Below are 25725 nucleotides of genomic sequence, written 5' to 3'. Positions count from 1 at the left end.
GTATTGAGCCAAAACATAAACAACAACATTCCCTGTATATACTGTATTTTCATGAGGGTTATAAATTCTGGTAAGCTCCCTGAACAAAACGAAACATATGTTGAGCATCACAAACGATATTAGTAAGTTAGAGAAAGCAGATAGGCCTAATACCCAACCCAGACAACAGGTGACAGAAATAAATCAGCGTTCATCTCCAAAGTCCATTCACTTATTACACAAAGACCTATCAGTTTGACCCCGCATCGTAAACAACAACATACACTATGGTAACCACTGTAATGGGACCGTTATGCTCACGTCACAAACACACACAGTAGTGTGCGGACGGACACATGCTGTGTCCACATGTACAGTGTGGGGGGTGAGAGGTTACGATGAAAGTGACAATGGGGGGACAGTGTGATTGATCCATGAACACCCTGACAGGGGGACATGACGGTGAAGACACAATTTGACAGCCACTGATCTAAATGACACTGGGTTATCTGCTGTTACACTCCTGGCACTGTGTGTGGATATGTGTTCATTGAAAAATACTTGCCTTTCAGCACATGATATGCAACAACCCAATGTCATTTCTTAAACCATGAAGTAGATCCAAGTGGAATTACATCAGGACTGACTGAGTGCCCAGGCATTACAGTACACATGATGCAGATCGACTAAAGTAAAAATCACAATACCATGAACACCAAGGGCCTGATACATTCTGTCTACATGTTATGGACAGAAAGGTGATGGCAGACTGAACACACATTATCCAGAACACATTTGAAAACGGAGACTGGTTCCTCTCAAGGGTTCTTATCTAGGGAATGTTTCCTTGCCACTTTCCTCCAACCGTTTTTACATTTGTTAGCTGGTTGTTTAGCAACAGCCAGAATCTCATGACTAGCAATAAGGTAGCACTTCTAGTGGAAATAGATTGCACCTGTTAGCAGTGCATTCAAACGCATGGGGAAAGTGCTCTGCTTTACACAGTGGTGATTGGGTACCCTTTCCTTTCGCCATACATGGGAACTGTTTCCCCACCTCTAGGTAATATGATGACAAGGTCAGGACTAAAACAAGCCGACACAGGGGACAGTGTCCTCAAAAAGCAGGAACTGTATACCCCTGCAGTGCATCAAACTGAGAATGTCCTGAGTAAGGGGAAAATACTGTCCAGAAAATACCATTGTCACTCTCCACTTAGCAGGCCCCTAGTCCCCTGTTTTTGTGGCTCTCTCCCCCCTTTCTGTCTCTCGCTCCCTTTCTGTCTCTGTCTCCCTCCCTCCCTTCCCCCAGCGCAGGTTAGTGACATTGGATCTACTTTGGGTTGATGGAGGATGCTGGCATGTTCACAACTCATGGTCAGCATGAGTTGGCCTCTACGGGTGGACGCAATTGGCTTGCGGGGGCGGAATCACTGGGGTGGCAGGGGAGGGGCATGTGGTGCATGCAGTATGCTGATTGGATCCCACTACACCTGGGTTATGAGTGGCGCCTTCAGGGCTCCTAACAATTTCCTGCCTCTAAAAGCGGCGTTTGGACAAAGAGGGGTCCACTGAAATCACAAAGAGACAGAGGAGAGAGAGTTCAGAGAGGAGGAGACAAAGGGAGGGAGCGAGAGGGAGGGGGAAGGGAGAGTACAGCAGATGCACATTCAGTCACAGTTGACAGAGAAGATCTAGAAACAGGAAGAGAGATGAACAACAGTGTGGTAATTTCAAGTATGACTGAAGACAAAATGCAGTATAGAAATAAACAGAGAATGACATTAGGAGATAGCCAAGCTATGGGAAAAAACTGTTCTCCTGTTGATAGTAAATTGTTTCATTTGATCCAACGTGTTAACTGACTCCTGATAACTAACTCTGGGTAACTGCAAACTAAAGCACCATATGCTTACAATTTCCAATACCTATTTAATGAATCCCATCCTTTTTAACGGCTTCTGATAATGTTCTGGTTTAGTGCAAGATATCACAACATTTCCAAGCCGTTCAATTTATCAAAAATCAACTCAGTGTCTTGACTGAGTAATGAAAAAAATACAAAATATATAATATAAGAAATACAATTGCATATCTCTGCATGGATACAGGAAGAGTATAATCTGTCTTAAAAACAATGAAATAAACACGATTGAGACAATTCTACTATAAGTGTCTCAATTTCAACATCCCAATTGTCAGAGTGGTGGCGTCCGCAGCAGCTGCCACTCAACTGCAACGCACAGATCCCACTGGTAGGCTCTCTGGGCCACGGTTGGCTGCTGCTAATGACACTTTAATGCCTTAATTACTTAATTAGCTGTCTCTCAGATTAATTCTTACTGATTGAGCTGCAACCGGGGCAATTAGCGAGAGTTCCTAATTGAATAAAAATTTTTTTATTATATTTATTTCCAGCTTTGGCACTCAATCCTTCATCTGCATAATGATGGAGATTTTGAATTCCAACATATTTGTCCCTTCAATAATCACCATCGATTGATGACTAAGGGGGAAAGTAATTTCAATTCTATCTAAAGTATTGTGTTGAAAAGTATTTTGGAGCTAAATAGTGTTTTGACAGGAATCATATTTAGAAGCCCAATGTTAAATTATTAAGAGAAGAACAGTTCATGTTTTCCAATACTAAGGACAAACCCTCATTTCGAAAACAAAAGGCCTAGTACCTCCCTTTGTACCTACCTTACCAGTGATGTCATGTACAGACACATGAACAAAGATGGAAGCCTCCTCCATACCTTCCAAATACACGTGGCGAAAACCTAAAATAAAACAAAGACATTATGACAATGAGCCCGGCGACAAGGAAACAGCGCAATGTTCCGTCTCTCAGTTAGAACACACACAGCCAACGCTGCTGTCCCATGTCACACTGAGTATTTAAATACGGTAACAGTTTACTTGACACCCAGTGTCATTACACAGTATGACGTGGTCATACTTGTCATAACCTGCCATAATATGGTCATAACACTGTCATGACCCATATCTAGACCTGCTGTGACATATATTGTGTTATTTTATGGCTGTTATGACAACTAAATAAAAGTGTCAAAACCCACATTTATTCAAATTAAGCATTATGACCATCCTGTGTCACTTTAGTTGGACGAAGAAAATACACTTTATGACACTGTCAAGAAACATTATGACCGGGGCCTCCCGAGTGGCGCAGTGGTCTAAGGCACTGCATCTCAGTGCTAGCTGTGCCACTAGAGATTCTGGGTTCGAGTTCAGGCTCTGTCGAGGCCGGCCGCGAGCGGGAGACCCATGGGGCGGCGCACAATCGGCCGGTAGGGATGTCCTTGTCCCATCGCGCACTAGCGACTCCTCTGGCGGGCCGGGTGCAGTGCACGCCGTTGCCTCCAACACATTGGTGCGGCTGGCGTCCGGGTTAAGTGGGCATTGTGTCAAGAAGCAGCTTGGCTTGGTTGTGTTTTGGAGGACACACGGTTCTCGGCCTTCGCCTCTCCAGAGTCTGCACGGAAGTTGCAGCGATCGGACTGTAACTGTAAGACTGTAACTGGATACCACAACGTCGGGGAGAAACAGGGGTTAAAAAATAAACATTATGACCACCATAAACATAAGCCCGATAGGCCTATCAAGTACAGGCACTTATACACTATATATACAAAAGTATGTGGACACACCTTCAAATGAGTGGATTTGGCAATTTCAGCCACACCCGATGCTGACAGGTGGATAAAAATCGAGCATACAGTCAAGAAATCTAAATAGACAAACATTGGCAGTAGAATGGTCTAAACTGGAGAGCTCAGTGATTTTCAACGTGGGCCGTCATCACATTTCCAACAGGTCAGTTTGTCAAATTCCTGCCCTGCAAGTGCTGTCCCAGTCAACTGTAAGTGCTGTTATTGTGAAGTGGCAACGTCTAGGAGTAACAACGGCTCTGCCCCGAAGTGGTAGGCCACACAAGCTCACAGAACGGGACCACCGAGTGCTGAAGCGTGTAGCGTGTAAAAATCGTTTGTCCTCAGTTGCAACACTCACTACCGAGTTCCAAACTGCCTCTGGAGGCAACATCAGCACAAGAACTGTTCGTCAGGAGCTTCATGAAATGGGTTTCCATGGCCGAGCAGCCGCACACAAGCCTAAGATCACCATGCGCAATGCCAAGCGTTGGCTGGAGTGATGTAAAGCTCACCGCCATTGGACTCTGGAGCAGTGGAAACGTGTTCTCTGGAGTGATGAATCACGCTTCACCATCTGGCAGTCCGATGGACGAATCTGGCCCTTTCCTGTTTCAGCATGACAATGCCCCCTGTGCAAGTCACTCAGCCACTCAGCTCCATCATATCCTCATATGGTCTCTCCCATCACTGCTATGAGGATGGACCTCTCCTCTTCTCTCTATACACCAAGTCAATCAGCTCCGTCATATCCTCATATGGTCTCTCCTATCACTGCTATGAGGATGGACCTCTCCTCTTCTCTCTATACACCAAGTCACTCAGCTCCGTCATATCCTCATATGGTCTCTCCTATCACTGCTATGAGGATGGACCTCTCCTCTTCTCTCTATACACCAAGTCACTCAGCTCCGTCATATCCTCATATGGTCTCTCCTATCACTGCTATGAGGATGGACCTCTCCTCTTCTCTCTATACACCAAGTCACTCAGGTCCGTCATATCCTCATATCGCCAGCAGCATACCACCCTGCATACCACTACTGGCTTGCTTCTGAAGCTAAGCAGGGTTGGTCCTGGTCAGTCCCTGGATGGGAGACCAGATGCTGCTGGAAGTGGTGTTGGAGGGCCAGTAGGAGGCACTCTTTCCTCTGGTCTAAAAAATATCCCAATGCCCCAGGGCAGTGATTTGGGACACTGCCCTGTGTAGGGTGCCGTCTTTCGGATGGGACGTTAAACGGGTGTCCTGACTCTCTGAGGTCATTAAAGATCCCATGGCACTTATCGTAAGAGTAGGGGTGTTAACCCCGGTGTCCTGGCTAAGTTCCCAATCTGGCCCTCAAACCATCATGGTCACCTAATAATCCCCACTTTACAATTGGCTCATTCATCCCCCTCCTCTCCCCTGTAACTATTCCCCAGGTCGTTGCTGCAAATGAGAACGTGTTCTCAGTCAACTTACCTGGTAAAATAACGGTAAAATAATAAATAAATATGGTCTCTCCTATTACTGCTGTGACTACTTTTCTCCTTTCCCCTTTCTGACACCAAGGTGGCGACACGCATCTCTGCACGCCTGGCAGATATCTCAGCTTGGATGTCGTCCCACCACCTCATGCTCAATCTCGACAAGACGGAGATGCTCTTCCTCCCGAGGAAGGCCTGCCTGCTTAAAGACCTCTTCATCACAGTTGACAATTCCATAGTGTCACCCTCCCAGAGTGCAAAGAACCTTCATGTGACCCCGGACAACACCATGTCGTTCTCTGCAAACATCAAGGCATTGACTCGCTCCTGCAGGTTCATGCTCTACAACAGGAAGCGGCACAGGTCCTAATCCAGGCACTTGTCATCTCCCGTCTGGACTGCTGCAACTCGTTGTTGGCTGGTCTCCCCACTTGTGCCATCAAACCCCTGCAATTTATCCAGAACGCCGCAGCCCACCTGGTTTTCAACCAGCCAAACTACCATTCATGTCACCCCGCTCCTCCTCACACTCCACTGGCTTCCAGTCGAAGCTCGCATCTACTACAAGACCATGGTGCTTATCTAAGGAGCAGCAAGAGGAACTGCCCCTCCCTACCTTCAGGCTATTCTGAATGCAGAAGACACATTTCTGTTTAATGCATTCAGTTGTACAACTGACTAGGTATGCCCCTTTCCCATTTCTGTATACTTAAGCAATAAGGCTTAAGTATAAAGGATATATGGCCAACATACCATCACTAATGGCTGTTCTTATGCACAAGTGCCTGGATACAGCCATTGGCCGTGGTATATTGGCCATATACCACAAACCCCCGAGGTACCTTGCTGTTATTTTAAACTATTTTGGGTTAGAACAGTAACAAGTATTGTTTTGTCATACCCGTGGTATACGCTCTGACATACCACAGCTTTCAGCCAATCCGCATTCAGGGCTCAATCCACCCAGTTTATAATAACAAACGCATAACATACATAGCCTATACTAACACAATAGGCCAGACAAATTCTTATTTACAATGACGGCCTACACCGGCCAAACACCGACGACGCTGTGGCCAATTGTGCGCCGCCCTATGGGACTCCCAATCCCGGCCGGTTGTGATACAGCCTGGAATCGAACCAGGGTGTCTGTATTGACGCCTCCAGCACTGAGATGCGGTGCCTTAGACCGCTGCGCCACTCGGGAGCCCTGAGCAGCGGTTGGGGGTTTGGTGGAGTGCAGAAGGAGGACGACGTAGGTACCTGGTATCATGCTGTTGAAGGCAATGGTGCGCTGGCCAATGAAGTCCTGGCCGATTGGGTCGTGGTCCCACACCAGGAAACGGACCAGCGCCAGCTCGGGCATGTGCAGCGTGAACACCAGTGTCTCCTCCCACATGGGGTTAAAGCCTGGAGAGGAGAGAGAGATAGAGAGGGAGGGAGGGAGAGAGGGGAAGGGAGAGGGGGGAGGAGAGGGATGAAGCAAGAGAATGTGTGGGGAAGAAGTAAAGTGTGAGGGAAAATATAGAAATAGACAGAGAGAGCGAGAAAGAGGTAGAGAAAGAGGGAGAGCGGTGAAGATACGGATTGAGATGGGCAGAGAGTGGGAGAGATATGGACAGTGAAAAAGAGCAGGAGAGAGGGCGTGAGAGAGATAGAGAGAGACGAGTTAGAGCGCTGGCTCAGCAGTCATGAATAATTCAGGGTTGTGTGTGTGTGTGTGTGTGTGTGTGTGTGTGTGTGTGTGTGTGTGTGTGTGTGTGTGTGTGTGTGTGTGTGTATAGACCCAGTGGTGCTGTAAAGTGCACTGCTTCGGTGCCAACCTCATCAATTATCCATGACACACACACACGCCGAGACAAGTGCAACCAAAAAAATGAAACGCCCGACTTAACCCAACGTAAAGGACAAGTAGCGGGTGCGATGCACATTTAGCCAACTTTTTATCCAAGCGTACTCACCATTGTCATCCACCACCCTGGTTTGTTCCTTACAGCAGTCCACTGGCAGACCAATGATCTCCACCTCCACAAAGGGGTCGATAATCTGACCCATAGACAGACAGGGACAGATATACAGAAGTTAAGAGGCTTCACCAAAACAGCCAATGTAGTAGCAGTATTAGTAATAGGGACATTGTGTAATTTTGGTCCAAATATATGATCTTCCTCAAATTAAATCGATAAAAAGGTCCTTTGGAGGATGGATTTTCGGGATATATTTGAACTCTGTATCTAAAATAAATCATCACCTCTCCTCTGTCCCCCAGCATGGAGTCTTTGGGCTTGGGCAGCTGTTGTCCGCTGATGATCTTCAGGACCAGTTGTTTCTTCATCTGCCCCGGCAACGGGTCCTCCATCATAGGGTTAAAGACACCTACAGGAGGGACGGAGGTACAAAGACCCTCTTACTCTTTCCTCTGTTCGATACCTGGGTTGTACTCACGAGGCACCAAATGAAAGAAAACAGACTGAAACAGGGAGAGACAACCTAAACTTGTCCAATAAGAAATGCTTATTTTTATGTTTCTGTTGCAAAACGCTTTGCTACGGTGTGCACTTGTGAATACGGCTCTGTAGTTGTTTTGCTATGAAATCAATGGGAGGATGCTGCTGCCCACCTTCACACATGCAGGCCGGCTTTAGGATGTAACCACAGTTGCCGTTGCTGTTGAACTTGGCTCGGTTCAGCTGGAGCACTCTCCCCTCCGACTGGTAGTTCAACGCCACTGAAAATCACACAAACCAAAACATTTTCAATTAAACTTAGAAACTAAAAAAATCTGGAGGCAAACGGAACCATGTTATGTCCACATGAGCAGCCATTGGAGTATTCAACTAGATCAAATCAAACTTTATTTGCCACATGCACCGAATACAACAAGTGTAGACTTTACCGTAAAATGCTTACTTACAAGCCCTTAACCAACAGTGCAGTTCAAGAAGAAAATATTTACCAAGTAGGCTAAAATAAAAAAGTCATAATAAAAGTAACATAATAAGAATAACAATAACGAGGCTATATACAGGGTGCACCAGTACCGAGTCAGTGTGCTGGGGTACAGTAAGTTGAGGTAATCTGTACATGTAGGTGGGGCGAAGTCCAAATCTACATTATCAAACAAGGTTTTTCATATGGAAATGGAACCCCCCCATACCCAGATGGCATCCAGCATTCCAGAAGGGCTGTGGGTTGAAGTTGGAAGAGTCCACACGATAGGAGGAGGGGTAGATGCGTGAGAGCTGCCGCTGGTTGAAGTGGATGAAGGTGGCGGCTTTCTGTTGCATGATCTGGTGGGCCTTGGTCTCGCTTAGAGAAGACACCTGCCAACTGGAGCTCGTGACTGGAAGACACACACACAGTACACAAATATAAGACACACAGACAACTAAATCCTTTATGTTGGCTTGGTGATAAAACAAATCAACACACAAAAATAAATACTTTGTCTGAAATGGACATTCCATTCTTCTCTATTCCTACTCCTGTCTCTGGAGTCAGTATCCGTATAGTAAAGCAGTTTCCGCTAGGGTTTGTTATCCCTGCTCACCTTGTGTCTCTATGTCAGAGACGCCCACTGACTTGGTGTATTTGACCAGGTCTGACAGAGCCCTGGACAGCTTCATGGTTTTCTTCTTCCTGTAGGAAAACAACGAGTGAGCCAGTGGGACAGTGCTATGGTACGTCTAGGCTTACAGTATGGTTGTACAGAGCGTTTCAATGGTAACCTGCTATGTAGTACATGCTGCCATGTACCTGCTGTGGTGCAGGTGTAACATGTCACAATGGTAACAGCCCATGTCTCTGTGGTAACAGCCCATGTCTCTGTGGTAACAGCCCATGTCTCTGTGGTAACAGCCCATGTCTCTGTGGTAACAGCCAATGGCCATGTCCGAAATCTGGCTTACCTGCTAAACTGTTAAAGCATTGTTGGTTAATGGCATGTCGTAAGTAAGCAGCATTTCATTGTAAGGTTTACACCTGTTGTATTCGGCGCATGTGACAAATAACATTTGATTGGATTTGATTTAATTTTAGAGACATGAAATGTTCCCATGTAGACATGGGCCATGTCCTAATACCCATAACTAGATAGTAGGCCATTTGAGTATTTCATATTTTATGAAATTTCAAAAATCAAGTATACTTTAAATGCCTGGATGTCATACTGATTTAGACTTTTCATCTAGTGGAATTCACTGCATAATTGACGAAGAGAATATTTTTTTCACACCCACGTGAGTTCGTTAACAGCTGATTATCAGAATAGGGGGGCTCTACAAAAATGAACAAGTTGTGGGGAATAAGCACGATTGGGCATTCAATGATGCCTTCTAAGTATGAATGAGTAGTACCATGTTGATATTTGTTGCTTACTGTATGCGTTTTTTACTAAACAGTATGTTCTATATACTGTAGTATGCAGTATGATTACGACACAGTATGTAGTTTAAGTAAAAAATAGAAAAATAAAAGTAACAAATAATTACACAGCAGCAGTAAAATAACAATAGTGAGGCTATAAACAGAGGGTACCGGTACAGAGTCAATGTACGGGGGTACCGGTTAGTCGAGGTAATTGAGGTAATATGTACGTACGTGTATGTAGGTAGAGTTAAAGTGACTATGCATAGATAATAAACAGAGAGTAGCAGCAGCGTAAAAGAGGGGTCTGGGTAGCCCTTTGATTAGCTGTTCAGGAGTCTTATGGCTTGGGGGTAGAAGCTGTTAAGAAGCCTTTTGGACCTAGACTTGGCGCTCCGGTACCGCTTGCCGTACGGTAGCAGAGAGAACAGTCTATGACTAGGGTGGCTGGAGTCTTTGACAATTTTTAGGGCCTTCCTCTGACACCACCTGGTACAGAGGTTCTGGATGGCAGGAAGCTTGGCCCCAGTGATGTACTGGGCCGTACACACTACCCTCTGTACTGCCTTGCGGTCTGAAGCCAAGCAGTTGCCATACCAGGCGGTGATGCAACCAGTCAGGATGCTCTTGATGGTGCAGCTGTAGAACCATTTGAGGATCTGAGGACCCATGCCAAATCTTTTCAGTGTCCTGAGGGGGAATAGGCTCTGTCGTGCCCTCTTCACGACTGTCTTGGTGTGTTTGGGCCATGATAGTTTGTTGGTGATGTGGACACCAAGGAACTTGAAGCTCTCAACCTGCTCCACTGCAGCCCCGTCGACGAGAATGGGGGCATGCTCAGTGCTCATTTTTCTGTAGTCCACAATCCTCTCCTTTGTCTTCATCACGTTGAGGGAGAGGTTGTTGTCCTGGCACCACACGACCAGGTCTCTGACCTCCTCCCTATAAGCTGTCTCATCGTTGTTGGTCATCAGGCCAACCACTGTTGTGTCATCTGCAAACTTGATGATGGTGTTGAAGTCGTACCTGGCCATGCAGTCATGAGTGAACAGGGAGTACAGGAGCACGCAGCCCTGAGAGTGCACCCCTCAGTGTTGAGGATCAGCATTGCGGATGTGTTGTTACCTACCCTTACCACCTGGGGGCGGCCCGTCAGGAAGTCCAGGATCCAGTTGCAGAGGGAGGTGTTTAGTCTCAGGGTCCTTAGCTTAGCGATGAGCTTTGAGGGCACTATGGTGTTGAACGCAAGCCCTGCCACACGGTGGCAGCAACATTATGTACAAAATAAGTTACAAATAACGCAAAAAAAAACATACACAATAGCACAATTGGTTACGGGATCGTAAAACAGCAGCCATTTCCTTCGGCGCCACTCTCTCCTAAGTCTCTATGGTAACAGTTCATGTCTCTATGGAAACAGTCCGTGCCTCTACGGTAACAGTACCTGCTGTGGTGTAAGGGAGCGCGGGAGGCCATGCTGGTGCTCTCCTGGTCCGTGTCAGTGTCCTCGAGGCTGTTGGTCTTCTTCAGCTTGGCCGCCTTTTTCTGGAGGGGAGAAGGTCACAATACAGTCACAACAGCACCAATGCACTAAAGTGTCTAGGGATGAGCTTAAGTGGTGGGCCAAAGCAAACTATCTGCTTTAGTTTTCAAGATGATCGATCTCTGTCGAGGGAGGAGCTGGTTTTTACATATTGTGTATATTTATTCTGAACACATTTCCGTTAGTTGGCAATGTCAATTCTTGATTTTTTTTAAAACGTTCGCTAGCTGGACAGGCTAATGCCGCCCCAATTCCCCGGAGTACCCGGCTAGGGTAAAGGAGTATGTAGTGGCAAGGGTCAGGGATATAGAGCAGGTCTCCTACACAGATGCACGTGAACTAGTTTAAGGAGCGAGGGGAGCTGAAGATATGGCGGTGGATGCTCAGCAGACTGTGGAGATTCAGAGTGTTGTTCAACAGTTGAGGGAAACTGATATACTGATGTGAAGAAGGTGGATTTTATGGTGTCCAAGAACCTGGACATAATAGTATTTACGGCTGAAAAGTTTTTGAGTTTCTAGGACTTCACTGCCGAAACATTGCAAAGAATACTGTCCAAAGATGGTCTTCCCTCTCAGGCCCCAGAGCCTGTAGGGATGGGTGTTGGCATTTGAATCTGAATAAAGGTTTTGTTTAGTTTAGATTTATTTTGTTAATTATTTGGGCTGATATACAGCCAAAACAGTAGGTGCCAGCATGCAGCTATTGCATTTGTTTGTAGACTGCAATAATATCAAAGAAGAACACACTGCACAGTAGGTGGTGGCAATACACCAATAGCTGCAGTCTGCCATAAAACTTTAAAGAAGAAGAAAAGGCAAACGCCGTCGAGTACTAAACTGTAAACCCATCAAAAATGGTGTGTCATCCATGGTACTATCTCTGCTGATCACGTCTGCCAATCACGTAATCCTTACCTAAAGTAGTAGACAGCTGGTGACATCTTGAGAAAGACCTCCGTCCGACAAACTTCTATCAAATCTTTTTTATTTATAATCTGACCATTTAGTGATAGAAACGTGATACCATCAATACGAGTAAAATGTAAAATGACTCAAAATGGAATCAAATCAACTTCGAACACGTAATGTAGTTAGTTATCTTGCTAGTTGGCTAGCTAGTTACAACAAGTATATATGTTGCTAGCTAGCAGGAGCAGATAGCTTTATCACTAGCTAGCATTTCATTTAGCTATTAGTTTATTCCAAGTAATAATTTAAGACAACATAAATCTGCAGGACAAGTAGTGTAACTCTAAAACAGTCATCAAGGCAGGACCCACTAATTTCATTCATACGGACAAATAAGAAATGCCACATATCCCTGTCAATAGTTGGAGTAGGACGATTGCAGAGCACCCTGCCTCAGACTGTCAGATGTCCATTTTCTAGCTCACAAACTCCATCCCTTTTCTGTGGTGATTTATTTGTTTGTCTTTCACCTTTGTCTCACATAATCTATTCAGCTCTCCTGTGTCCAGCTCCCAGAGATCAACCAAGTGCTTTTGACCAAGCATGGGCTGAGTCTCTCACCTGTGAGGAGAACTAGCCCTGCCGTCACCATTTAGACATTGGGACCACGTATGCATCTGCCCGTTGTCTTTTCGTTGGGGGTTTTGTCTTGCACAGTGTAGTGCATTATAGAGTTAAAGATACACATGCTTGTTTGAGCATCTCGAAGACTAATGTAGAATCAGTTTTAAAAACATCTACAGGTTTGGTGTCCCCGTCCCCCACGCGAGACGGTTGAGCTAACGTAGGCTAATGTGATTAGCATGAGGTTGTAAGTAACAAGAACATTTCCCAGGACATAGACATATCTGATATGGGCAGAAATCTTAAATTCTTGTTAATCTAACTGCACTGTCCAATTTACAGTAGGTATTACAATGAAAGAATACCATGCTATTGTTTGAGGAGAGTGCACAGTTATGAACTTGAAAATGTATTCTTAAACCAATTAGGCACATTCGGACAGTCTCGATACAACATTTTGAACAGAAATGCAATGATTCCTTGGATTTAAAAAAAATACAGCAACAATTAAAGCAGGAAGCACCAGTGACTTGGTCAAAAAAAAAGTGGTCAGATGAAGCAGATGCTAAACGTCAGGACTGTTTTGCTAGCACAGACTGAAATATGTTCCGGGATTCTTCTGATGGCATTGAGGAGTACACCACATCAGTCACTAGCTTCATCAAAAAGTGCATCAATGACGTAATCCCCACAGTGACTGTACGCACATAACCCAACCAGAAGACATGGATTAAAGGCAATATTCGCACTGAGCTAAAGGGCAGAGCTGCCGCTTTCAAGGAGCAGGACTCTAAACTGGAAGCTTATAAGAAATCCCGCTATGCCCTCCGACGAACCATCAAACAGGCAAAGTGTCCATACAGGACTAAGATTGAATCGTACTACACCGGCTCTGACGCTTGCAAAGTATTACAGACTACAAAGGGAAACACAGCCGAGAGCTGCCCAGTGACACGGGTCTACCAGACGAGCTAAATAACAACTTCTATGCTCAGTAACTCCGAATCATCAGCAACAACATCAGCTGTTCCGGGCGACTGTGTGATCACGCTCTCCGCAGCCGATGCGAGTAAGACCTTTAAACAGGTCAACATTCACAAGGCCGCAGGGTCAGACGGATTACCAGGATGTGTACTCTGAGCATGCGCTGACCAACTGGCAAGTGTCTTCACTGACATTTTCAACCTCTCTCTGTCTTAGTCTGTAATACCAACATGTTTCAAGCAGACCACCATAGTCCCTGTGCCCAAGAACACTAAGGTGACTTGCCTAAATGACTACACTCACATCTGTAGCCATGAAATGCTTTGAAAGGCAGGTTATGGCTCACATCACCACCATTATCCTGGAAACCATAGACCCACTCCAAATTGCATACCACCCCAACAGATCCACAGATGATGCAAACTCTATTGCACTACACATTGCCCTTTCACACCGGGACAAAAGGAACACCTATGTGAGAATACTATTCATTGACTACAGCTCAGCGTTCAACACCATAGTGCCCTCAAAGCTCATCGCTAAGCTAAGGACCCTGGGACTAAACACCTCCCTGTGTAACTGGATCCTGGACTTCCTGACGGGCCGCCTCCAGGTGGTAAGGGTAGGTAACAACACATCCGCCACGTTGATCCTCAACACGGGGGCCCCTCAGGGATGCGTGCTCAGTCTCCTCCTGTTTTCCTGTTCACCCATGACTGCACGGCCAGGTATGACTCCAACGCCATCATTAAGTTTGTCGATGACACAACAGTGGTAGGCCAGAGACCTGGACCGTGTGGTGCAAGGACCAGAACCTCTCCCTCAACGTGATCAAGACAAAGGAAATGATTGTGGACTACAGGAAAAGGAAGACCGAGCACGCCCCCCTTCTCATCGACGGGGCTGTAGTGGAGCAGGTTGAGAGCTTCAAGTTCCTTGGCGTCCACATCACCAACAAACTAACATGGTACAAGCACACCAAGACAGTCGTGAAGAGGGTACCACAAAACCTATTCCCCCTCAGGAGACTGAAAAGATTTGGCATGGGTCCTCAGATCCTCAAAAGGTTTTACAGCTGACTAGACTATTTGCATTGCCCCACCCCCTCTTCTACGCTGCTGCTACTCTCTGTTTTTATCTATGCATAGTCACATTAATAACTCTACCTACATGTATATATTACCTCCATTACCTCAACACCGGTGCCCCTGCACATTGACTCTGTACCGGTACCCCCTGTATATAGCTCCGCTATTGTTATTTTACTGTTGCTCTTTAATTATTTGTTATTATTATCGCTTACTTTTATAGGTATTTTCTAAAAACTGCATTGTTGGTTAAGGGCTTGTAAGTAAGCATTTCACTGAAAGGTCTACACCTGTTGTATTCGGCGCATGTGACAAATAACATTTGATTTGATCCGTCTAAAACGTTCACATTCACTGCTGCCATCTAGTGGCCAAAACCTAAATTGCACCTATATTCCTAAATCATACATTGACCTTTCTCTTTGCCTTTCAAAGACTATCACACCAAAAATTATCACACAAAAAATTAAATGTTAAATTATTACAAACTCATGTTTTTTTCTTTGTATTATCTTTTGCCAGATTTAATGTGTTATATTCTCCTATATTAATTTCACATTTACACAAACTTCAAAGTGTTTCCTTTCAAATGGTATCAAGAATATGCATATCCTTGCTTCAGGACCTGAGCTACAGGCAGTTAGATTTGAGTATGTCATTTTAGGGGAAAATTGGAGGGGAAAAAAGGGTCCGATCCTCAGGTGACAGATTATTTTACTATTGTAACATGCAGTGGGGAGAATTATATTGTCCCCGTCAGGAGCTCAGGATTTTGCCATAGATGGTAGAGTTCTCGTCTTTGGAATACACACATTTTAGATTGCATTTTGCTAAGGCAGTGTTCCCCAACTCCAGTCCTCGAGTACCCTCAATTGTACACATTTTTGTTGTAGCCCTGGACAAGCACACCTGATTCAACTTATCAACTAATCATCAAGCCCTCAATGAGTTGAATGAGGTGTGTTTGTTATGGGCTACAATGAAACTGTGTGCTGTTGAGATTATTTGAGGACTGGAGTTGGGAAACACTGAGCTAAAGCACTGGTCTCCATCTACATCGGTCTTAAATGGGACATGATCCTGACCTGACATTCCTCAAAAGACTAATGAAATGGAATGGGATGGAATGAGAAGAGTGGTAAATTCAATCACGTTGAGATAACAACAGGAATTAAGGACAGGACTGGAGACCAGGGTGCAAAAACAGAAACGTTTCAAAATGCTTCTCAACGGAAGAAACAAAAATGAGCATCCTTATAAGACAAGTTCAGTTGGTACGGTAGCACCTCTGCTCCAAAGTGTTATCCATCAGTACTGTAACATTATGTTGATTCAAATCATTTCACTATGTTATGGCCTACTGAACACGACCCAAGAAAGATGACCTGGGAAGGTGGACAGGAGAGGAGAGAGTGAGGAAGAGGAGGTGGGGTGGCGAATGGAGCCCACCTTGCGTTTGGAGAAACTTCCCATGAAGCTCCTGCCTAGACGCTTGTTGGTGCTGGGGTTGGCTTCGTCCCCTGTGTCTGCATCATCATCACCTTTGCCCTGGAAGAGAAGGAGCACACAAACACACACAATTCAGCACCTCCTTTACACATATTTTGTTGCCACAAAGACAACTGTCCAGTTCCAAAGTGATATGTTTTTGGTCCCACTTTCAATGGACAATAACCTGTAGAGGCATTCTAAAACATTTATGAAGACACACACACACCTATTTTCTTCACCATGTTGATTGTCTTCACAGAAGCAATGCCTAGAGGCTAATTTGAATGCTAATGTCCTCCTTATTGAAATTGATTGGCGCTTGGCCTGAGTGTGTGTGTGCATATGCGTGTGTGGTTGCTTGCATGCGTGCATGTGAGTATATGTGTGTACTGTTGCTTGCATTAGACACCCTGGGTAGGAGGCATTGCCTCCTCAATCAGCCAAAGCCCTCCGCTGCTGCTAGGTCACACTACTTAATGTTAACCATGATCAGGAGAGCGAGAGAGAGACAGAGAGACAGGGCTCAATTACAATGCTAATGAAACATTCCACTAATAAATGGGCATCTCTGAGATAAGAGAAAGGGGAGGAACAGAACGATTGTCTCAGCAAAAACGTTTTCCCAGAATACTTATAAAAGTGTTATATAAGTGTGGCTTCTCAGGCTTACAGTGGTACTTAACGAAATGTCCCTTTATATTACTTACAGTGGTAGTCCAACCCTGACAGAATAAGTGTGCAGAGGCTCTCTTCTTCACTCCACTCACACCCCCGTTGGGTGTGCGTGCGGTAGCCTACATTTCTTCACTGTCTACAACAGACCTGGGGGTTCAAATACTATTTGAAATCATTTTAAATTCTGGATTTGTGCTTGATTTTGCATGCCTGTTGCAATGGAGCCAATAGAAAAAGTCCAGGCAGGTTAAAGCTAACACTCAAAGTATAGAATATGAACCCAGTTCTAGTCTACAGAGCCGTGGTTGTTACCTTGGAGGCTGACTGATCGGTGGGCTTGGTGGGGGACAGGGTGGCGATGGTGAAGCTGTCTGGGTCCTCGCGGTCACGGATCTTAGACTCCTTCAGCAGGTTGTCCAGCTTCTTCTTAGCCACGTTCTCTATCTGCTTCCTGGTCATGGATGTCTGGGAGGGAGAGGGGGGAGGGATGGGATGGGGGGGGAGAGAGAGAAAAGGGGAGGGAACAAGGGGAGAGATAAGAAGAGGGGGAGGAAGGTGAAGAAAGGGGGGGCGAGAGAGAATTACAGGGTCTAAGTACAACCATATATTGCAACAAATACAAAAATAAGATATTTTCATTTTGTTCTGATTGACAAAATAAATGGTTGGTCAATGGTCATGCAATATGTCAGAGAAAAGACAATATGTACACTACTGTAGAAAAACATTTTGTAGATACTTTTATGTGGAAAAACCCCTGATGTTATGCCTAAATGCCCCCTCGTAAGACTCAGGACAAAATTAGAGCACTATAGGAAACAGGGTGCCATTTAAAACCACAGAACATTTCAGCATATAACATTACTATTCCATTGGTTGAGAAGAAGATTAGTTTTATATGACAATCTGCAATATTGTAATGTACTGATATGTACTATTTGATAAAGAGTGAAGAAACAATTCTATGAGCACTGACGACATGCATATTGGATTCAAACTATTTTGTGTGCAATCCTTAGGCATTGTGTTATTGTTCGTTGTAATTTAATGTACACTGAGTATACAAAACATTAGGAACACCTTCCTAATATTCAGTTGCACCCCCCCTCCCTTTTGCCTTCAGAACAAACTCAATTCGTCAGGGAATAGACTCTACAAGGTGTTGAAAGCGTTCCACAGGGATGCTGGCCTATGTTGACTCCAATGCTTCCCACAATTGTGTCAAGTTGGCTCGATGTCCTTTGGGTGATGGACCGTTCTTGATACACACGGGAAACTGTTGAGTGTGAAAAACCCAGCAGCATTGCAGTTCTTGACACAAACCGGTGCACATGGCATACCCTGTTCAAAGCAACTTAAAACTGTTGTCTTGCCCATTCACCATCTGAACGGCACACATACACAACCCATGTCTCAATTGTCTCAAGGCTTAAAATCCTTCTTTCAACCTGTCTCCTCTCCTTCATCCAGTGGTTCCCAAACTTTTTATAGTCCTGTACCCCTTCAAACATTCAACCTCCAGCTGCGTACCCCCTCCAGCACCAGGGTCAGCGCACTCTCAAATGTTGTTTTTTGCCCTCATTGTAAGCCTGCCACACATACAATACATTTATTTAACATAAGAATGAGTGTGAGTTGGTGTCACAACCCGGCTCGTGGGAAGTGACAAAGAGCTCTTATAGGACCAGGGCACAAATAATAATATAATAATAATCAATCATTTTGCTCTTTATTTAGCCATCTTACATATAAAACTTTATTTGGTCATCAAAAATTGTGAAGGGTGTGCTTGAACGGATGAACATAACTCTGCAATGTTGGGTTGTATTGGAGAGAGTCTCAGTCTTAAATCATTTCCCACACACAGTATGTGACTGTATTTAGTTTTCATGCTGGTGAGAACCGAGAATCCACTCTCACATAGGTACGTGGTTGCAAAAGTCATCTTAACAGCGCGATTTGCCAAGGCAAGAAACTCTGGGCGCAGCCCTATCCAGAAATCTGACAGTGGCTTCTGATTAAATTCAATTTTCACAGAACAGCTTATTGCAATTTCGATGAGGCTCTCTTGTTCAGATATCGGTAAGTGGACTAGAGGTAGGGCATGAAAAGGATAACGAATCCAGATATTTGTGTTGACCGTTTCGGGAAAGTACCTGCGTAATTGCGCACCCAACTCACTCAGGTGCTTCGCTATATCACATTTGACATTGTCCATAAGCTTGAGTTCATTTGCACACAAAAAATCATACACTGATGGAAAGACCCATGTGTTGTCCTCCAACTTCTTAATCATAGCCTCAATTTTGTCCCGCACATTGAATATAGTTGCGGAGAGTCCCTGTAATCCTAGATTTAGATCATTCAGGCGAGAAAAAACATCACCCAGATAGGCCAGTCGTGTGAGAAACTCGTCATCATGCAAGCGGTCAGACAAGTGAAAATTATGGTCAGTAAAGAAAACTTTAAGCTTGTCTCTCAATTCAAAAAAATGTGTAAATACTTTGCCCCTTGATAACCAGCGCACTTCTGTATGTTGTAAAAGCTTTACATTGTCGCTGCCCATTTCATTGCATAATGCAGAAAATACACAAGTGTTCAGGGGCCTTGCTTTAACAAAGTTAACCATTTTCACTGTAGTGTCCAAAACGTCTTTCAAGCTGTCAGGCATTCCCTTGGCAACAAGAGCCTCTCGGTGGATGCTGCAGTGTAACCAAGAGGCATCAGGAGCAACTGCTTGCACGCGCGTTACCACGCGCGTTACCACTCCACTATGTCTCCCCGTCATGGCTTTTGCGCCATCAGTACAGATACAAACACATCTTGACCACCAAAGTCCATATGATGTCCCAAAGCTGTCCAGTACTTTTCCAGTGGTTTACAGAAGAGGATGTCTTCCTTAATTGACCCCCCATAAACGTAACGGACATACACCAGGAGCTATGCCAGGTCCGCCACGTCTGTTGACTCATGCAGCTGTAACGTAGATAATTCACTGGCTTGTATGCGAAGCAGTAATTGTTTCAAAACTTCTCCTGCCATGTCACTGATGCGTCGTGAAACAGTGTTGCTTAATGAAGACATTGTCTGTACAGTTTTTTGGGCCTTTTCCCCCAGCAATATCCGTGGCAGCAGGAATAATTAAGTCCTCCCCAATAGTATGGGGCTTGCCTGTCCTAGCCACTCGGTAGCTCACCATATAAGACACTTCTAGCCCCTTCTTGTTAATGGTATCTGTTGCTTTTATACATTTTATACATGTCTTACTACTCGATTGTCGTCTATATTGTCGCTCAAAAAACTCCTGTGGCTTGTTTTTCAAAGTGTCATGTTTCGTTTCTAAATGTCTGCGCAAGAGTGAACCCGCGAGAGAGTAACGATTAATGTGAATGTTAATTAGTTGGCTACCTGCATTTGACAATGTGTTATTTCGCTGAACACTAGATGGTTTAATTTTATTTTTAGCAGTGAAACGAGGTTACTCAGGCGAGAAAAAAACCTCACCCAAATGTATAGCCTAGTTGGAAAATATAAATGGACTGTTTGAAAATGTGAGTAAAAAAATAAATGTGAGTCACATTTTTATTTGGCGTACTCCCGACGGCATTATGCATACCCCAGTTTGGGATTACCTGGTCTACACTAATTTAAGTGGATTTAAGTGACATCAATAAGGGATCATAGCTTTCACCTGGTCAGTCTATGTCATGGAAATGTTTTGTATCCTCAGTGTATAGTGTCAAAAGAGAGCACTATGGAAGTTGGACCTGAAACCACTTGCATGCTTCTACCACTAGATGGGAGAGTTACACCACAAACAAATTCCTGTCATCGGTCTCAATATGTACATAGAAAACGTCCTGAGATACAAGTAACTAGCAAGTTTCTGCCTTTTTTTTTATCAAAAGAGATGTACAAAGCCAATAGCTATATTATCCAAGTAGTCTTAAATTGTTTCCTTCCACATAATATACATTCTATTTAGCACATATTTTCCTTCAGGACTACTGACTGGAATGGGCTTAACGACAACTATCTTGTCATATCAGGGAGGAGGGAAAGGAGACGAGGAGAAGCAACCATTGAGATATATTGGGACGTATCCTAAAAATTACACCATTGGTCATGGTAAAGCTTCTCACTTTGACTAAGGTTTCATACAAAAATAGAATGTCCATTCTAACGATTCTATTTCTATGGTTTTATAAATACCTCGGCACTGGCATTGGACAGCAGAGTCACAGGTGTAGTGTGCACAAATGTATGTTAAATAGCATATGATTGGGGCAGGGTGATGTTTAAAGAAGTCTGAGAATGACCACGTTTTATAGTACCTTCCACTTCAGAATGCATGGACGACAATGAACAGATAGAGAGGGAGAGGTAGAGAGAGAGATAGGAGAAGAGAGGGAGTAGATAAGAAAGAGACAGGTACACAGAGGGAACAACAGAGCTTTACGACAGAGAAGACGAGACATGAGGAGGGAGCCACAACGGACATGGGCTAATGCTTAACTGAGACATCATTCATTAAGTACAAACAGGAACGGAAAAGTTATCCCTGACATAAGCATGCATGCCCACAATCACGCACGCACATTTACCAGCACGGATAATGATACAATAACAACAGCGACAAACATACTTGGGTTGTTTCTAGACTCCAATTAGGAACAAACAACATCCTGCACAATATACAATACAGTATATTTCAGTCTGTATTATATATTGTATTATTTTCAATATAGAATAGATCGACCGCAGAGTTGGCGGGATTCAAATGGGTAAATGGAGGGAGGAGGAGGGGCCCTTACATCTCCGTTCATCAATTTGCAGTCGTCCTCCATCTCGTCTGCGCTGTCTTCATCCGTCACGTCGCCCTCCTCGTTGTCTTCGTCGATGTTCGGCGGGAGCTTCTTGCCCTGGTGGACAAAAGTGGCGTTAATATATGGGTCATATTTATTAGGCACCAAACAGAAGAAAAACATTCTGTATGAGGGATGGAATACCTGAATAGGATCAATAAGAATCGCACATTTTCATACTTCGTTGCAAATAGTTTTTCGATTGCATGCTCTAATGAACAGAGCCAAGTAGCACCATTTCATGAGTTTCTGGGTAGAAGTTACCCTTAGGCCAGGTCTAGAATCATGTAACCCGCCTCAATACTCTACCTGAACCATTAGGGACGGGTAAACAAAACTGACCTGTACTCCATTCTATGGCCTTTTCATCTGTATGCCAGTGTGTGGGTCAGTTCGGGTTTGAAGTTGACATTTTAGGTTGAACTAGATGTTAATATCATAATACTGTCTAATTCAGTGTAAACACTAAATGGGTTGTTATTGTTCAGAGGTGCTGAGTGCTATTAACATGGTGCGTATTAAAGGATGTAGCTTTTTGCACGATATTTCCCCAATCGAAACCATTAGGCTTTCCTCCTGAGTGCTAAAGGTGTCCCAGCCGTAACAGCTACAGCAGCCACTAGGGACTCTCCCCATACCAGTGTTTCTGGGGTAGTGTTCAGAATGGTGTCATGTTGTAGATAGAAATATCATACATAAAGCTGACACAAATGCCTATTCTCCTTGACAAAGAAGAATGTCTATTCTACACGATACGTTTCTATTTAGAAAATGACACCTTCTAAACATGCTGTTCACCAGTAACAGTTTGATTGAATGACACAAACGGCCCTGCTGAGTAGCAGCCTTACACCCTACGAGAGGGACACTTGAAAAGACAACGCTGATGGATAGAGGGGTAAAAATGTCAGGGATCGATGCAGCAGTAAAGGATCCGTCTCGATCTTGCCGGGCGCCGGCTTTCCAAGGTTCAACGAGGGGATGTTTTTTTGATTTTCTCAGCAGCAATCATCTTCAATAACTAGGTCCTAGGTCAATAACTAGGCACGGATTCTGTTCTGGCTTCAGGATTGGTCGAAAATCCATAAAGAAGCTACGGCTGCATTTAGTGTCATCGGACAGTTTCGCAAGCAGTGTCCACGTTGTGAGTGGAGTGGAATGAGTTAAAGGCCAATTCCACCCAAAAACTATCTTTTGGTATTTGTTTCTTTAGTCCATTGTTGATATAGTTCTAAAATGTTTTGCATGTCAGCAATCAAGTTTTCCAGACATATACAGAAGTCCAGCCGATATGATAAAAGAATTTGGGGGGAGTATTCCTTTAAGTGCTGTGTTAAACATGGCAGTGTGCTTCTGGTATGCAATGTTTTAGAACCATCATAAGAAGCAATCTCTTTCGGGGCCGCACGCGCGCGTGCGCACACACACTGTTGACAGTTAATTGAAACGCAGACAAAACTATAACGATCCACTATCAAATGAGAAAATCCAGCCAGTTCCAAACGATCATGTAGGAGTGATGCTATAGTACAATCACACGCAGCTCTACTGGACAGCTGCCACATGGCAGTGTGTGAATGCCAACCAGGCCTTGGTACTGGGCCTTCTTCCACTAAAGCACCTGGCATCAATAAACCCCCCTTAACTTCAAAACGGGCTGTTCTGTCTCGTCTGCTAATGTGGAGTTGATGGAGGCAACTCGGTTTGTTACAGACATGCATGTGTCTTAGCACTCTTAAAAGGTTTCCTCTCGTTGTCTCCTTTCTTTAGTGATGACGAAGAGAAAAAAGCTGGATAGCTGTCAGCCATATTGATTTGGCCAGTCACGTCCTTTCATGGTCAGAGGGCATGAAGGAGAGGACTACTTCCCAAGACCCACTAGGGCCAAATCAGAGTGATTTTTAAGCGGTCTGTCTGGGGAAGACGTGCGGAGTTGATTCTGTATTTAGAACAGCGTGGTAACGAGCGCTAGGAGTGCCCATTGACCCATAGCTGCCTGATGTGCCTAGAGTCAGCTACAGGTTGAACAATTTCCAACGATTTCCAGCGAGAAGGAAAGAACTCAGGCGCCTCACCTTTTTAGAAATGAATTTGCTTGTTTCTAATATGATGTATTGCTTTTGGCAATATTCCTCCCTTTCTGTAATGTGACAAGGGTTAGTGTCCAAGCCTGCAGGCATTTGTTCCAAACAAGGCTTCTATTTCAATAGTCTGCAGATCCACGATTCGTTGAATCAGGTGTATTACTGCTAGGAAGAAACAAAAGCCTGAACACCCAGTAGATCTCCTTTCTGGGACCGAGGGTGGAAAGACCCCTGGTCTATGACCGACTGCTAAGAACAATACTTCTGTGTGTGTGTCTGGGCGTGTGTGAATATGCGCATGCAAATTGTTTACCTTGACGAGGATCTTCCCTTTGAGGGTGTCTGGGGAGGGCAGGTGGCCCTGTTCGTCTGCCTTGACGGCTGAGAGGTCCAGCTTTTCTCCCATCACCTCCACCAGGTACTGGGCCATCTTCTTCTGCTGGGGGACGCTGCAGTGGTTCTCTATGGACAGGATCACTGGGTAGCTGACAGGGACAGACGTGGGTTATCACCACGTCTCAGACTTGAGGACAAAGACTCGGGTACAGCCAGAGATAAAGCCATCAATCTATATAGTGTCAGACATCTATGGCACAGCCTTGGCACTGGGTTATCACCAATGAGACAGTTGATGACAAAGACATGGGTTTTCAATTTGTGACTAGAGTTTCAGTCCAATGTCATCACCTTCAACCCTCTGAAATTTGATTTTGAAGTGCCTCAGAAAATTACAACATTCTTTGAAAGTTGAATACGTTCCTTGCTGTTCAAACAATTATCTACAAATAGTCTTGCACTAAAGATCACACAAATATGCATTGCAGACACGTGCATCTCTATTGGATTATCGCCTACAGTAGCACTGTGTGTGTGTGTGTGTGTGTGCGCGTGCGTGAGTGAGTGAATGAAGGAGTGAGAAAGCAGGTCATGTAGAAACACTTGCTTGTTCCAGTAAGCCTGTAGGCGTGTCAAGCCTGCATTTCTCTGTCTGCATTTCTAAGCACTAAGGCACACAACACAGCCCATCATAACCCAAGACATGATGGTCGCCGACGCTCCCTGTTCCGTCCTCTAAAACATGTGTGTGGGGTAGACTGCAACTGCTATGGGCACTACTCAAAACAATACACTGCCTTTCAACTATGATCCCAGGGACTCGTGGATGATAGATGCTAGTCTATGACAGTTGTGTATGATAAATTTCATTCTAGCGGCGCAACAATTTGTATGCTTGCTTTGTTCAAGAAAAACATTTCCTGAACAAAGCAAGAATTGGAAAGCATTGGAAAGAGACTGAGTCACTGAGAACCATCTATTTGTATTAGGAATATTAAGAGATAATTATATTTAATAGTTTGTGATTTATAAATGACTATAATAATTAAATAAATAAAAATGTTTTTACCATGAGCCTTGTTCATTGGTGTATCTAATGCATTACATACCCTACGGTAAAGTAGACTACATCTGAATGCCACAATGCAACCATTAGCATAAACGGACAATGTTGTTAGGCTCGCTATTGCGTGCATGACAAAAAGCTCTCATCAGACCCCTATCTCATGAAACACCATACTGACGGCAATTGAATCCAACGTCTCCTTCCCACGCATTCTCCTATATAGGCTCAGGATGAACGACGCGGCATAAAAGAGAGTTGTGAATTGAGATTATGTGCGAGCGAATGTCTCAGAACCTCATTTGCCATAAAAGTCCCACTTTCTGTCAGGGGGTTGAAACCTGGGAAACTAGCTGATGTGTCTATGGACAAAAGGAGATGAGAGAAAAGAGGTGAAATTCAAAGCAGCGACACACTTACTCGTTTTTCAAAAAGGCGTACTTGTTGATGGTCTCGATGACGTCTCTGAAGAGGATCTTGGAGGTGAGCGTGTAACCGTGGTGGACGATGGGCTCTCCGTCCTGCCCGTCCCAGCAGTCCACTTCAGTGGAGGGGAATAAAAAGAAAGGGGAGAGGA

At 44.5% G+C, this 25725-nt stretch overlaps 1 protein-coding gene across 2 annotated transcripts in view; it reads right to left on the bottom strand.

Annotated features, from left to right (window-relative positions):
• plch2a (phospholipase C, eta 2a) overlaps positions 1-25725 on the bottom strand; it is a 149313-nt gene that overhangs the window by 11603 nt on the left and 111985 nt on the right. For both annotated transcript variants that reach the window (XM_055884038.1, XM_055884028.1), the window contains exons 8-20: positions 25569-25689; positions 24063-24234; positions 21615-21722; positions 17113-17265; positions 16084-16182; positions 10929-11029; positions 8670-8758; positions 8277-8462; positions 7740-7847; positions 7371-7495; positions 7081-7165; positions 6383-6529; positions 2682-2761 (exon numbers count right to left, since the gene is read on the bottom strand). In XM_055884038.1, coding sequence (XP_055740013.1) covers positions 2682-2761; positions 6383-6529; positions 7081-7165; positions 7371-7495; positions 7740-7847; positions 8277-8462; positions 8670-8758; positions 10929-11029; positions 16084-16182; positions 17113-17265; positions 21615-21722; positions 24063-24234; positions 25569-25689 — 1574 coding nt within the window. The remainder of the gene's footprint in view (positions 1-2681; positions 2762-6382; positions 6530-7080; positions 7166-7370; positions 7496-7739; positions 7848-8276; positions 8463-8669; positions 8759-10928; positions 11030-16083; positions 16183-17112; positions 17266-21614; positions 21723-24062; positions 24235-25568; positions 25690-25725) is intronic.

The sequence above is a fragment of the Salvelinus fontinalis genome, chromosome 2 (assembly GCF_029448725.1).
Source record: "Salvelinus fontinalis isolate EN_2023a chromosome 2, ASM2944872v1, whole genome shotgun sequence".
Classification (NCBI taxonomy): domain Eukaryota; kingdom Metazoa; phylum Chordata; class Actinopteri; order Salmoniformes; family Salmonidae; genus Salvelinus; species Salvelinus fontinalis.
This window is presented reverse-complemented; position numbering and strand designations above follow the sequence as displayed.